We start from the raw sequence: 16763 nt of genomic DNA on the forward strand, positions 1-16763 counted from the left end.
TTCAAGTCTTTGAATGCAGGAGATCATTTGAATCACCTCTAAGAAACCTTCGATATCTTGAAGAAGCATAACATGAAACTCAACCTGGAAAAATGTGCGTTTGGGGTTGTTTTAGATTTTTTTTGGATTCCTGATCTCACAAAGAGGGATCGAGGTAAATACCGACATAATCAAGGCTATCGAGGACATTTCAAACCAATTGACAAATGTAAAGGAGGTACAGAGGTTGACCGGAAGATTGACAGCCCTAAGTAGATTCATCTTGAGATCCCGTAAAAAGTGTCATTTCGTTTCACTCCTAAAAAAAATATTTTGAATGGACTTTAGGATGCCAACAGGCTTGAAAGACCTAAAAATGTACCTATCAAGGCCCCCATTAATGTCAAAATCGGGGGAAGGAGAGCAATATATCTAGCAGTCTTGGAAGTAGTGATAAGTGTCGTTTTAGTGTGAGAGGAAGAAGGTACACAATTTCCTATTTATTATGTTAGTAAAATACTATTCGGAGCGGAGACTCGCTATCCACATCTCGAAAAGCTAGCTTTAGATCTAGAGTCACCTCTCGAAAGCTCAGGAAGTAGTGCTGATGTCAGAAATAACATAAGGAGTGTGGACCTTGTTTACGGATGTAGCTTCCTACGTAAAAAGGTCCGATCTCGGGATAGTTCTAGTCACGCCCTCGAGAGAAATCCTGAGGTAGGACATTAAGACCGTTCTATTATCTAACAATGAAGCCAAGTATGAGGCTTTAATTGCAGGACTTGATTTGGCCCGGGGACTTGGCTCTGAGGTTATCGAGATAAAATGCGATTCCCAACTGGTAGTAAACCAAGTATACATGATTTTTGACGTGAAAGAAAAGCACATGAACCAATATATGAACAAGGTTCATGCATTGCTCGCATGATTTAGGGAATGGTCGATCTTACACATTCCAATGAAAGAAAATATGGAAGCATATGCATTGGCCAATTTGGGTCATCTACGGAGATGAAAGGATCTGACTCTGGTATAGTTGTTCAACTTCTGTACTCGGTGTTGGATGTTGATGGTCACTTTGAGGTCAATTCAACTAATTTAGTCTGGGACTGGAGGAATGAGTTCGTCAAATACCTTCGATATGGCAAGTTACCTGAAAACTCGAAAGTATCTCGGGAATTATGAACCAAAGCAGCTCGTTACTACCTCGTAGATGGACAGTTATATAGAAGGTCATACCAAGGACCATTGGCCTAATGTATGGGAGCCTTAGAGGTAAACTACGTGATGAGAGAAGTCCACGAAGGAATTTGTGAGAACCATTCCGGTGCAGATTCGTTAGTTCTAAAGCTGGTTAGGGCAGGTTACTACTGGCCCCTGATGGAGCAGGACGCAAAGGCATTCATTCATAAATGTGATAAATGTCAACACCATGCGCAATTGGTGCACCAAATAGCAAAACTATTGCATTTAGTATTGTTCTCATGGCTATTCATGAAATGGGGAATAAATATTTTCAGTCCTCTACCACCGGGCCCCGAAAAGGTAATATTTCTTTTAGTTTTAACTAACTACTTCACTAAATTAGTTAAAGCATGTCCTTACCAAATGACATGTGAGCGCAAAGTGGTCGACTTCATATGGGACCCCATAATCTGCCGATTTGGAATACTGAAAGAGATTACCTGCGACAACGTACCACAATTAATAGGCTCAAAGATCACAAAATTTTTGGAAAATTTGAAAATCAAGAGGATTACATTTTCACCATACCAACCGAGTGCTAACAGACAAGCGGAGTCAACCAATAAAGTGATTATCCAAAACCTTAAAAAGAAGTAAGAAGCTGCTAAAGGCAAATGGCTCGAAGAGTTACTAGGTGTCTTATGGGCATACCGAATAACGACAAAATCGAGCACGAGAGAAACACCTTTCTCTCTCGTATATAGAGTGAAAGCTCTGATATCGGTGGAAGTAGGGGAGCCAACTTCAAGGTTTTCCTGAACAAATGAAAAAACAAACAATGAAGCGCTGCTGGTGAGGTTGGACTTGATAAATGAACACACAGACTTGGCGTATGTGAGGATAATGACTCAAAAGCAAAGGACAGAAGATACTATAATCGAAGGGCCAATCTCTGCTACTTCAAGGTGGGAGACTTGGTTTTGAAAAGGTGACTAAGAGCACTCGGGAAGTCAATGCCAAGAAACTATGTCCAACATAGGAAGATTTTTACCGTATTTCAGGTTTTACCGATAAAAGGATCATACGAGTTTGAAAATCAAGATGGATTCAAGTTTCCCAACAATTTGAACGTAACTCACCTCAAAAGGTATTATTGCTGATGGATCCTATCCATACTGAAAGTATGTGCTGCACTCTTTTTTACTTCGTCCAGTTTTTGTCCTAATCGAGTTTTTCTGGCAAGGTTTTTAACGAGGCAACAACGGAAAACATACTACGAAGGGAATGTCATCAACAAAAAGGAAAGACCTTTAAACACTAAGGCACCAAAATTTTCACATCGATGACAAACGACTATATGGATGGTTAAATAATCTTTGGTTCAATGTCAAGCTTTGTCTTCGATCACTAAAAAAAGAGTATTTAACCATTCATAAGTCGTTTTCACTAGCGAAGCAAGACTTTCAGTGTTTCAATTCTCATACTTTGCATTCAAACACTTGGGGGGGGGGGGTAATATAAGATACGACAACAAGAATGCCACGAAAATCGGGGACTCCTAGATTCAAAAATAATAATATCTCATCAGGACCATGGAATGCATGATCAACCTCGTAGAAATAAGTTGTACAAGTCAGCCACATGTATTGGCAATTTTTACTTTAGCAAATGAATGTTTATGTACTTTTAAAAATGGAAGGAATAAAATAAAGTCCTTTTATTTTTATCTTATTTCTTGTCTAAATGATGAGTTATTTTTATCATTTGAAAGTTAACAACAACTTCAAATGCTTGTGTCGGAATGAAAATGAGACGTCCTTTTCAAGTGCACCGTAAACATAAGAGGTCCCTATATTATGAAACCATCATAGTAAAGGGATGATTCCTGAATAAGTTATGCCCCAGAATCAAAAGCTATCGGATGAAAATATATCCGTAGCTTTAACCAACTCAATGCAAAAGAAATGTATTTTGTATAACACTTAAGCAAAAAACTCTTTATTTATAAAAGTTCTAAATTCGATGAAAAGTTTGTCATAATTCCCAAGTACAAAAAAAGAGAGAAAAGAAGAGAAAAAAAATAAACTAAGCACATTACCGCCGGAGCCCAAAGGGAGAAAGGGATCCACATTTCCCCGGTGGAGAAAGGCGGATCAACTACCGATTTAGGGCCTTCGTCTTCTTCTTCCTCAATCTCACCTTAGGTCCCCGAATACTTAGAACCATTGCTTGAGGATTCAGTTGGAACTGACCGAGCGGGAAGGCGTTCACGAGCAGACAACTCCAGTTCTCGGGCATGGGCAATACAATCATCTATATTAGCGATGCCTGCTTTGGTCTCTTTCAAGGTTTTCCTCCTCATATGATATATAATATAAGTCTTTTAAAAAAAGGAGGGAATCCTCTTGTTCTTGGAGCTTAGCTTGGAGCCTATCAATTTCGGCTTGAAGGCGGTCTCTTTCGGATCTCAGGGCACTAAGGCGAGAATCGAGCTCAATATTTGTAGTTGAGTGAATCCGATTTTGATCCATGGCCCTCTTAAGACTCTCCTCCATCTTGGCCCTCTTATCCTCAGAAGCATTGTCCTTCTCGGTTTTAGATCTTAAGCGTGTCTTCAAATTATTTATTTGCTCCTCGAAGGCATACCCACACTCGGCAGCAGCAAGCACAGTGTCGTGGATATCGACCCACTTAGCTTTATTCTTTTGAAGTTGCTTGTGTAATTGAGTGGCTTATTAGTTGTGGGCCATTTTATCTTGCTCGCTTTGTTGAAATCGAGCCTCAAGCTCACCCATCTCAGCAAATTTTTCCTCCAACACGGGAGGCGCGCAACAAGTTGATTCCTTTCAGCCAACAGTTGATCCCGCTCGGAAGCGAGTCCTTGCTTATTGAGGATCAGTCTCTGTAGGCCTTCAGAAGCAAGAAAGTTGGCCCGTAAAAAAGAGTATCAAAGTTAGGATTACCATTGCAACAGGTAAATGGAAAAGAAGTTATAATAAAATAAGTACGGTATTGTTGCCGCGCATTGCATTGCATTGTTTAACAAGCATTCTATCGATATAGAATGCATTTTCTTCCAATATTTTTCAAAGGCGAATGGCTTTAGATAGTTCGCATGCTCCACCGACTTGGACAACAGATGACACTCCTTCGAAACTGAAAGAGTAGCATTTCTCCTCCCTAGAAGATCTGTTAAAAAGGGTGAATAACTGTGCCCCAAATTCCCATGGTCGGGAGATCGAAGAGGAGAAAGATCCCTCTCTCGATCATCTGTTACTGGTGGAGGAGATGAATTTGCTGTTGATGGTGAAGAAGCAGCTGGAGTTGAGGGGCATGAAGTTATTGGCATGAAAGGATGAGAAGCAGCTGCGGCGTGGGCAACACTGATTGCTGTTTTCCGAACTCCTTGGACCGGAGATAGCAATGGGGATTGAAAATCGCGAATAAACATTATCCACCAGGTCTTTCTCGCCACAAAGTGATTAGGGTTCTCCTACAGACGAGTTTTGAAGCTCCCCTAGTTAAGCATCCGGATGAGCTGATGAAGTTCATTTCCTCATATGAAGGAAATCCTCTCCATCACTAGCTTCTCCTTCATCATCAAGGACAATTGTGACTGGTCATCTCGGTCGTTGTTTCCTTTATCTTCTTACTTTGAGACCCAGTTGAGGAAGAGCGTCGTCTTTTTGGTTGCTTGTTCTCCGAATGAGGATTGCGAGAGGAGGCACCCTCACCGGAAGCACATCCGCAGGCACTGCTTCGAGCAAGGTCACTTTGCAGCATCCTCTTAGCCTCTTTGGGGTCAGCTAAGATGTTGACCTTGGGGCAGGTAACAAAGCCTTGCAGAAGTCCTGAATTAACCCAAAAATGAAGTTAGCAACTTTTTTATGAAGTTACCTGTATTCGTACAAAGATAAAAGGAAGAAGGACTTACTATGATTTTTGGCATTCCACTCATATTTGAGGGCCATCTCCTTCCACCAGTGGAATTCTAGTGTTGCGATTTCTAGAATATTTTGAACCTATTGGTCCGGCCTTGAAACTCATAGTGGCTCCCATCGGGTAGCTGGAACAAAAAAAACAAGAAGATCAGCAACAACAGAGAACAATCTTTTCATTAAGGAAGGAAATGAATAAATCAAAAACATATGAAAGCTATTTCACGACTCAAGAAAAGACAGAGTTGTTGCCGGGACGATATCCCTAGTAGGCATGATGACGAATTGCTCCATCCATCCATAGTCGTTGTCATCATCCACGCTAATAAAAAGAGCATGGTGGCCTCGTTTGCTGAAGTTTATTACTCCCCACAAAAAAATTTAGTGGAGAAAAGGTTCATCATGTGTGCAAGGGTTAGGGTTTCCTCGGTCTCCGTGCACAGTTGGCAAAAACAAGCCACTATTCGCCATACCAGTGGGGTTGACCCCTTACCGGAAGCAAAACTCCTAAATAATGGGGTTGACCCCTTCATTCGAGCCTATGGAGAATGGACCTAAGGTAAATAGATATGTATAGACATATGTAAAACCCTTCTTGGTAAAGGTAACCCGTTCTATCATGTCCGGGGCAAGGATTGCAAGATTAGGGCAGTTACAATCCTCCTTCACAGTAAGGATATTAGAAGGAGGAATGGAGGAGGGATAACTACTAACAAACCAAGCACGGGAAGACGCAGAAGGGGCCTTCTCTTAGAAGTCATGAGTAGTACTGCGATATTTGGTATGATGGTGCTTACCGTGGGAGGTTCAGAATCGATATTAACTTCTTTGTCCTTGTTTTTCTTTGAGTCTCTACCGAAATAATGACCATCGAAAAGTGCATTGAAAGAAGTCATGATAACAAAGGGTCAATAAAACTTTTTGCTAAGAAGGTTGGAGAAGATTGAAAATTTTATAAGCAAATGCAGAGTGAGAAGTGAAATAATGAGTAGAAGGGAAGTTATAGACGGCAAAAATCCTGGTCATGATTACCTCAAAAACCCGAGAAAATATTTTCTGAATTGTAGGGAAATTCGTATTCGGGGTATTAAATGTGAGAAGATGTGCGTCCTTTCAAACATCAGAGACTGTTCAGGAACTTTCCCTCCAAGAAAGGGATCTTCACTAACTTCCCGGTAACACAAAAATATGTCACCGAAAAGCAGGGGGACTATCTGTAGGCAATAAAATTGGTTTATAATAAATGGTCGAATGGTAGCATGACACGTAAAACCGAAAATAGGCAAAAGACAAGTCAAGTAACAATCAGTACCGGATACAACAATTGCAAGCGACATCGGATAAATCCCAAAGTGAGTGTAGCCAGCAGGAGCAGATCGAGTATCTGCCACTGGATATCATTCAATGAGAGAATATTCTCTAGCATCAAATGTGCAATCGTTACAGAGAATATTTGCATTCATGGCCTGTCGTTACGTATTCATCAATGACACTTTTATTATTATTTAAGAGGAGCTTGATCCTAGGAACTTGCTTCCTAGATAAAACTATAAATAGTAAGCTTAATAGCCCAGGTAAGGGAGGAAATTCTTTGCAAACATATATTGTATTTACTTTTGCTTTCAATCAAACAACTTTACTTATTTTTTATGATTGCTTTCGCTTTTGTCTTCGAAGACAATGCGCCCTTAGCCAGGCTTATCATCTTCTTCAATTTCAATTGCTAAATCTCATTTTCAATCTTATTTCTTTATCATTTTTGGATCAAATCATTTCGCTTATCTATAAACTACGTAACAATTTTAACTGTACCGTTTTATGGGTAAACATTATATAAATTACGATTTAATTAATATGTTTTTTATTTTATTGAAATTTTTATACTTATAATACTTATAAATTATACACATTCAAACCACGTGTGCAAAACTTGTCTTAATTATTCAAAATTCAAATTTAGACATATCTTGATAATTAAATATGTATTTTCATATTCAAACTGTTTAATCTAAAAAAAACAACCGATCCCAGCTAAGTCTTACAATAAATTTCGTTTGAGTCGAAAAAAAATGTTAAAATTGGTGGAAAAGAAAAAGAAATATTGAAAAAGTTAACAGCATAGAGGGTCACACTTTCCTCACTATTGTGCCTTATCAATGGCTACTAGTTGTGTTTGTTGCTTTGTGCCGCATGCGGTGCACGTGTTCTTGATTAGTCTTTTGCTAATAGCCATTAATAAGAATCTAGAAATATATATATATATAATATAAAATTAAATGAATAATTTCCATAGATTCTATCCAGTTACTTGGGCTATTCTAATCAAGAAGATATCTATATACTGAAAAACACGTACATTCAAACTTTCTATAACATCATCCCTATATAATAATATTTCACTATAAAAGTCAAGCTTTTTCGAAACTAATTTTCATGCTATGTTATAATATATGTTCTATATAACAGCACTTTGCTATAACGTCCAAAAATATTCGGAACAAACAAGGCTGTTATAAAGAGATTTGACCGTACTAATAAGTTTTAAATATGCGTAACGAACTTACGTTATATATGGTGGGATGATGATTTTGTTGTAAATGACAATCTAATGAAGCTGAAGTTTATATATAAATAATATGTGTGTGCGCGCGTGTAAGAAATTCTATTAAAGTTTTAATAAATATTAGATTTAAACCCATAGTTTTAACAGTATAATGAAGTTAGTGTAAGTTTGAACATATTAAATTTAAATTCTGAATTCGCATGTATCCCCGTATATAAACTTAGACTCTAAAAATGATTCACTCAATATTCAAATTCCTTGATGAGTATGAACTTAGATATTTTCTTCTAAGATATTAAATTCAATGTCATCCTTTGCTTAGCAACTAATAAACCTCTAATTGCACAATAATTACTCCACCTGGCATATTTTTCCTTAAATCCTGTAGCAGAGCAAGCAAAATGTGTGCAATTCAAAATGTTCTACATGACCAAGATTATTGGAATCCAAGCTCATTAACTGAACACAAGAGAACAGACCACGAAAAATAATTCTTCTCTGCTCCCAAATATTGCTTTTGGCAAATTAAATTTATTTCAAAATATTTGACTTTAAAAATAAATGAAGAAGTCATTTATTATTGTTTTTTCAAATATATCCTGCTGCTCCATTAGTAAAATGTTAATAAAAATAGGACATTTAAAAGAGATATAAAGGATAATTTAGACAAATGCTATAACAGTTATAAAAAAGCAGCTCGGTACACAAAGCAGGATAATTTAGACAAATGCTATAACAGTTATAAAAAAAAAGACAGCTCGGTACACAAAGCATTACGTGTTCATGTAAGATCCGAGAGAGGACCACACTCCAGAGATTTAATGTAGGTAGTCTACCTTGATGCAACATCAGTACTAGAATTAGCAGTTATAAATATATTTATTAAGAAGTGTGCAATACTTGCATTCTTGCAAAACCTTTGGCATATCTTTCAAATAAGCATGTTTTCTCCTCTATAAATTGGGTATCCAAGCCCAAACTCCTGAAACTATCACTCCTCCACCCCCTCCCCCCACAACAACCCCTAGCACCCTACATACAAAGCAAAAAAAAAAAAAAAAAAAAAGAAACACTTTAGGACACAAAAACACACACACACTAACATGGCTAGTTTAAGTGTTTCTTGGTTTTGCATGATGTTATTCTTGTTGACAAGCTCAGCTCTAGCACAAACACAAGGCGATGATGATGATTACGATGATGCATTTACTCCTGAGCCAAGTCCATCAGATGATGGATCTCCGGCTCCAGTAGCAAACGATATGGAGGCTCCGGCACCAGCACCGGTGCCGGAGGCTCCATCAAGTGGCGAGGAGAGGAGAGCTTTGGTGCCAGCTTTATTTGCCTTTGGAGATTCTTTGATTGACAGTGGAAATAATAATCGCCTATTTTCATTTGCAAAAGCAAATTATTTGCCTTATGGCATTGATTTTGGTGGCCCTACTGGACGTTTCTCTAATGCTTACACCATCCTTGATCAGATTGGTAACTCATTTCATTCCTCACTTCTTCTTTTTCTTTTCTTTTGTTAAATAGATTTAATTTTGCCTGATGTTTTTTTTCTTGTTATTATTATTATTATTATTATTATTATTATTATTATTATTATTATTATTATTATTATTATTATTATTATTATTATTATTATTATTATTATTGCTGGTATTGTTGATGTTATTGTATGTGTCTTAAATCTTTTTGATTCTATGATTTAATATATATGTTTTGACATTTATGATTCACTCTTTCTTTCATTTCTCAGTTGTTTCTTACTGTTTGGCCATAAAAAATTTCACACGTTTCTGGAAAATATTTTCACTTTTATTCGGAATCAGTGTTTGGCCTTAAAATTTTCAAATTGAATTTGAAGATGAATTCTGAAATTTTTCAAAATTTTAAAAAATTTTAAAAAGCTATTTTTAATTTTTTTTGTTTTTTACAATTTTCACTCCAAATAACTCACAAAATTTAAAAATAACTTCGAATTGAATTCATATCCAAACACAATTCCAATTCAACTTGAATTTATCATAATTAAATAATTAATTAATTTGAAGATATAATTAGTTAACTTGGTTGGTAAATGTTTATATATGTGAAAACAAATGTCATGCATTTATTGTTTGATTACACTGACTTAGGGAGCATAAGGCCAATATAAGATTCAAATTCACAACGTATTGACTATTTTGTTTTCACTTTATTTAAGACAAATAGTAATTAATGCATAATCCAAGTCTTTGTAAATCAATAGTGTCAGATTTCACAAAAGAGCTCTCTCATTTACAATTACTAATGGACCAGAGACGGGCGAGCCGTGCCTGAATTTAGACCGGACCAGACTCTTCTTTATTTGAGCTGCTCACAGGCATGCAGACCGAAGATCTCTCTTGTCCGGGGCACGTCAGCTTCATTTTATTCTTTTAATAATTAGGAACTAGAATATCATTTTCACAATTTTAAGTATGTTCCATGATAGTCATGTTATAAGTGTAATGCATCTTTACGTCTTTCACTTTTTCAAGTAAAAATATTCTTTTGTAAGGTTAGAGCTCATGTAGCTTGTTTATAGAAAATTTTCCTACTAATTTTATATTTTTCTTATTTTCTTTATAATTTTAAGATATTTTTTTATTTATATGTTTACACTATTTATTTATAAAATATTAATAACTAAATACCTAGGGGCTTACATCCCGCACTTCAAAGCTTGTGCCTCGCTTCACGCTTCTCGCCTTTTAAAACACTGGTCTCAAGTACTCATGATCTTGGTCATGCAATTTTAATCGTTAGGAGAGCTTGATCAAAATTTTAAATTAGTGCTTAAATATAGTGATGTTTTTTGTGAAAATAAGTTTAAACGTACTTTAATTACTTTTTATATTATGTAAAAATGCAGGTGACCTTCTGGGATTGCCACTGCTTCCACCATATTCGGAGATATTCAACGTCGACAAAATGCGTTTCGGAGTTAATTATGCCTCTGCTGCTGCTGGTATTCTTGATATTACCGGCTTTCACTTTGTAAGTATATATAATTAATCAACTCTCTCTTTTATATATATATATAGATTTACTTCACACAATTAGTCTAGTTAGAGATAAAGTTATCAATTACTACAATGTTTTTCATAAAGATAATAGTAATTGCATTACAAGTAACCTAGTTGTTTAAATATTTTTTACACCATTAGTCAGGGACGAAGATAGTGTTCTGGCTACAAGTTCGGCGAACCCAGTATATTTGGTTTAATCCATATATTTGTTTTGAACAATTCATTGATTATTTATAATTTTTATTAATTTAGAACCCAGTAATTTAAAATACTTAAAATTTTGAACCCATAAGCTTGAAATTCTAGCTCCGCCTCTGCTATTAATGCATAGAAGAGGAACCTTGGAGCAATGGTCAAGTTGTCACCCCGTGACCTATCGGTCACAGGTTTGAACCGTGAAAATAGCCACTGATACTTGCAACAAGGTAGGTTGCCTACATCACACATTCTTGGGATGCGGCCCTTGCCTTGGATCCTGCAACTTTACATTGCTAGTGTATAAGAATTAAACCAGTAATGCCAATCAATAATCAAATATGTTTAACCAATGTGATTTATAAGTACATTGTGATAATTGGTTATTTTTTTAAAAAAAAAGTCGAATAAAAAATTAAAACCGCAAAAGGTTTTTATTTGAACTAATGATTCTTGTTTTTCAGGTGGAGCGAATCCCATTCAGTTATCAAATCAAAAACTTTGAAAACACGTTGGTGAGTTTGATAAAAAATATGAGTGCACCAATTGTGGAAGAGGCAATTCCCAAGTGCATTTTCTTTGTTGGGATGGGCAGCAATGACTACCTCAACAATTACATTATGCCTGCCTACTTTACTCAAGATGAATACACTCCTCAAAAGTATGCTGAATTATTGGTTCATCAATATAAAGAGCAATTGATAGTAAGATCTCTTCATTTCTTTTAATCATTCAACTTAGGCATAGGAACGAGAGTCTCGGAGTGTTGTCTCCGTATGACCTATAGGTCACAAGTTCGAGTCGTAAAAGCAGCCACTATTGCTTGCATTAGGTTATAAGGCTGTCTACATCACACCCTTTGAGTTGCAGCCAGAGGCGGGACCAGAATTTGAAGTTCATGGGTTTTGAATTGACTCTAGATCCATAGCTGGTCATAGTTACTTGGTTCACAATTAAATATTCAGACACATTTATTGAATTTTTTAATAAAAATACAAAGTCTAAATAAAAGTTACTGGATTCGTCCGAACCCATAACTGATGCAGTCCCTCCGCCCCTAGTTGCAACCCTTTCCAGACCTTGCATGAATACATGATGGTTTGTACAGCTGGCTGCTATTGATCAACTTAGCCAATGACGGAGTCAGGATTTTTATCGAGGGGAATCAAAATTTAAAGAAATAAATTCATCAATAAGTCAAAGGGTGTCACTATAAAGTATATATACATATTTTTAAAAAATTACCTAAATATAGAGTGTAATTTTTCAATAAAGAGGTGTCGGTTAACACTCCTAGAGTGCATGTGGCTCCGCCACTGAACTTAACCATAGGTACACACTAATCACACGTAAAAATTTATCTGCGCTCAATGTTACTATGCAGAAATTATATGATCTTGGTGCTCGGAAATTTATAATTGCTGGGATTGGACAAATGGGTTGCATCCCATTCTTGCTAGCAGAAAGTTCAAATGGTGAATGCTCAGAAATGGTGAATCAAATGGTGCACCCATTCAATGCTAAATTAAAGACAATGACCATGAAACTCAACAAGAGTGAACTGCCTGGTGGCCACTTCATTTTCCTTGACATGGAAAATATGTTCAAGGATATCTTTACCAACTACAAGTCCTATGGTATGCCTCATTTATTTCCCTCTCTGTCTTAGTAAATTCCACTTTATATATATGAAAAACATATATATTCAAGAATATCCCTTTTTTGCTAAATAAACTCCATTCCACATAAAAACGACTCTCTACAAAGGATATTTCGACTCTCGCATCTATGAAGAATGTAACAAAATGTGATATCCCGTGAACCATCGAGTCTTTGAACGTAATTTACGTCCGATGCCATTAGGCCGAGGGCATGTCTGTCTAGGCGTCACACATGCGAAAAAAATGTGAAGAACAAACTGCATCTCATATTCTTCAACTTCTTTATGACATACTTTGGGCATTTTAACTGCTTATTTATACTGCACATTAAGAATCCGAAATGTTATTATTTAATTTCTTTTTTGAACTTATTCTTGGATCACTGCAGCCTGGCCTCCTTACCGCATGTCGCCTATGAAACTAAATTAATAAAGCAATTGTCTGAGTTTCTTGATGCTTGGTTGATTCAATCATCAAAGGTTCCATATGGTGCTCCTATTTTATCTGTATATTTGATCGTACAAAATATTTTATACTACGGCATCATTTGAAAGATAATTACAGATAACTGCTTATAACAAGTGAAACTAATAGCTTGAAAAGTAAAGCACACAATCTTTGTAGATTAGGTTACACTGATAGATAGTGTAAAATTTTTTACACGATATACATGTTAAATGCATATATGATACTCTCTATGTTTCACTTTATGTAACACATTTACTATTTGGAGAGTCAAAGAAGGTTAACTTTGATCACATTTTTTACAAATATTTTTTAAATATTATGACCGGTAGTACTTGTAAAGCTGTATTTAGATATGTAAATTTTATTTCAAAAAAATTAAAGTTTTTTGTCCAAATTCACAATCAAAATTCACAGCGAAAAGTGATTGATTGTGATTTTATTTTGGACAGGGTTTAGTGTGACAGACCGTGGGTGTTGTGGGTCAGGGAAAAACAAAGGGGAAGTAACTTGTCTTCCAATGCAAACACCATGTCCAAACAGAGATGACTACTTATTTTGGGATGCATATCACCCCACTTCTGCTGTCAACCTTTTGCTTGGGGATATGGCTTTCTATGGAGGTCCCAATTTTACTTTTCCTATGAATATTCAGCAACTTGCTACTCTCTGAAATTCAAGAATATGAATTATAATGTAGTAGTCATTTTTTTCAGAAATATAATCCTGGTCTTCCTTGTTATGGATGGTTATTTATAAGGATATTTTCTGGATTCTCTTTTGGACCCTTCTCGAATATCTTGCTTTTTAACCGTCGTTATATTTTAACTGTCGTTTTAGCTATTTTCACTCATTAAGAAAAACAACAAATACAAGGTATAGTTTACTAAGTACCTATTAAATACTTTTTCAATATTGAGCAGTATTTAAAAAAACTACTATTTCTTTATTATTAAGAGTATAGTTGGAAATAATTAATAAAATTAGTCTTGAATTTCTAAAGTAATAATTATTTTGGACAATTTTTTGAGCTAAAAAGACATCTAAAATGAGATAGAAGAAGTAGTACTCAACGCTTTAATTACAAATTAGAATTATTAACCCCCTCTGATCTATATTATTTGGTGTTTTTGCCTTCAACACAACCCTTAAGTAACTACCTACCCCTAGGGATTAAGAAGAATTTTGATTAAATTACCGTATTAAATTTACATAAGGAAAAGCGCATATCTTGCGTGAAAGCAGTATGGCATAATATTATGTGCATATCAAATGCCTTTGAAGTAAAGGTAGAGTACCTATTGAATGTATTCATACGAAATTGTAATTTGTAATTGAGAAAGACTTCTTGGGAACGAAGGTGCAAATAAGGGTAAATTTAGAAAAATAAACTTAATATCTTCTTGATCATGTAAAATGGTACTTAGTTGGACCAAAATAAAAAGGTAAAAACATCAAATAATATGAACCTAGGTGTCACGACCTGGATTTTCCATCATCGGGATCATGATGGCGCCTAACTCTTGAATGTTAGGCAAGCCAACAGATACGGTTCTAACACATTAATCATTAACCAAAACAGTAATAAATATTAATTAAATAAGGGAAAATTTAGAAAAATAAACTTAATATCTTCTTATATTTTTTGGTAATTAAGTATTTTATTTACCAAGTAACAATATTTACAACTCATCTAGACTATTACAAAATTTCCTCTAGCATATCACCTACTGGACATGAAGCCCCAATTTGGTGATACCTATCATTCACTGCTTCTACCGCTTCTTCTTCTACCAATACTGTTTCATACTCTAGCTAACTTCTAGATACCAATTCAACTTAGCCATTGCTCTATCTAGATAAGGGGATTTAGTTGCCCTTATGTGTATTTCCTGGATGATAAGATGAAGTATAGTAGTGTCTGTTCTTCTTTTCTTCTAAAAAATCACATTGTTCCTCTCTTGCCAACAGTGATAGACAGCAGCTGCTAGTGTCATCCTACATATTGTTGCCCTTGCACTTTTTCCTTTGGTCACCCTTGCCAGCCATGTTACTTCTTCCTTCCATGCATGCTGTGTTCTTCGTATTCCTTTCCATTTCGGCAGATCATTCCCTATCTTCCATGTTATCTCACAGTCAATGAACATGTGTTGCACTGTCTCATTTTCCTTGTTACACAAAGAACATGTCTGTTCTGCAATTACACCCCATCTTGCTAGTCTCTCTTTAGTTGTTAGCCTTTATTGAATTGCCAACCTTAGAATGAATATACACTTGGGTTGCCCCTGATTATTGCATACTAACTTCATTCATGGTACTTTTTGAAATCCTCCTTGTATGGTCTTGTATATTTTTTTGACTGAGTATTTCACCATCCTCTGAACATCCTCTTCATTAAGACCTGCCTTAGCAAAGTAATCCTTTGCCTGAAAGATCTTTTGTACCGACCATGAAGGACTCTTTGGCTTTGTACTCCAGACTGTGCGATCCTTGATATAGTAAGTATGTACCCAATGTACCCATAACTTCTCCTTCCTAGTGCAAATACTCCATAGTAGCCTGCAGATAGCAGCTTTGTTCCACAACTCCACAACAATGAAGTTCAAGCCCACTGCAATCTTAGGTGAGCATAGTTTCTCCCAGGCTATCAAAGCCTTTTTGTTGGTTCAGCATTACCTTTCTATAGAAATCTTCTACAGATAGTTTCTATGAACTGGATAACTTTCTTTGGCAATATAAAAAACCGTGCCCAAAAGGTTTATATAGCAAATTGCGCACTTTTAACTAGTACTGCTCTACCTACATATGACAAGAATTTTGTGGTCCATCTCTGAATCTTGCTTAACATCCTCTCTATTAGGGGCTCACGTTGTATAGTAGAAAACCTCTCAGTACTCAAAGGAACCCCTAGGTATCTGAAAGAGAATTCTCCCTTTGTATAGCCTAACATATCCATAATTTGTTGTTGAATCAAGTTGCTCACCCCTCCAAAATAAATGCAACTTTATTTGGATTGGAAATCAGTTCTGATGCTGCAATGAATTGCTAGAAGTGCTTGTGCAGGATCCGTACAGACTGTACATCTCCTCTACAAAATAGTAGTAAGTCATCTGCAAATCCCAGCTGAACTAAGTTAAATCTGGCACACCTTGGGTTGAATCTAAACTTCTTATTTTTTTTCAGTGTCTTCAAAGACCTACTCAAGTATTCCATAGATAAAACAAACATGAAAGGGGAGAGTTGATCTCCCTACCTTAAACCTTTCCTTGCATCAAATGGTGCAGTTGGTCTACCATTGATAAGCACTGAGTAGGATACAGTTATGATGCAAGCCATTATCCACCTCATAAATATTTCAGGAAAGATCAGTAGCCTCAACACTTGTTCTATGTAAATCCATTCCACAAAGTCATAAGCTTTCTGCATGTCTATTTTTAGCATACATCTTTGACATATATTCTTTCTTCCATAACCTTTGACCAATTCATGGCTCATACGTTTATTATCCGTAATCAATCTTCCAGGTACAAAAGCAGCTTGACAATTGTCTATCAAATCTTCCATCACCCCTTGCATTCTTGTAGTAATCACCTTTGAGATGATCTTGTATAAAACTGTACAACATGAAATAGGTCTGAAGTCTCTTATATTTGTTGGATTCTGAATTTTTGGTATTAATGTGATTGTTGTGCAATTGATAGCTTTACACATATATGAATTC

General features: G+C 36.0%; 1 protein-coding gene across 1 annotated transcript; it reads left to right on the top strand.

The window, feature by feature from the left end:
- The first annotated feature begins 8768 nt into the window (after window positions 1–8768).
- On the top strand, window positions 8769–13715 carry LOC107777077 (GDSL esterase/lipase At1g71691-like). The gene is made up of 5 exons (XM_075255092.1): window positions 8769–9150; window positions 10565–10689; window positions 11381–11620; window positions 12301–12553; window positions 13495–13715. The coding sequence occupies exons 1-5, from the start codon at window positions 8769–8771 to the stop codon at window positions 13713–13715; spliced, it is 1221 nt and encodes a 406-aa protein (XP_075111193.1).
- Window positions 13716–16763: the final 3048 nt, after the last annotated feature.

This window comes from Nicotiana tabacum, chromosome 6 (genome assembly GCF_000715075.1).
Source record: "Nicotiana tabacum cultivar K326 chromosome 6, ASM71507v2, whole genome shotgun sequence".
NCBI lineage: Eukaryota > Viridiplantae > Streptophyta > Magnoliopsida > Solanales > Solanaceae > Nicotiana > Nicotiana tabacum.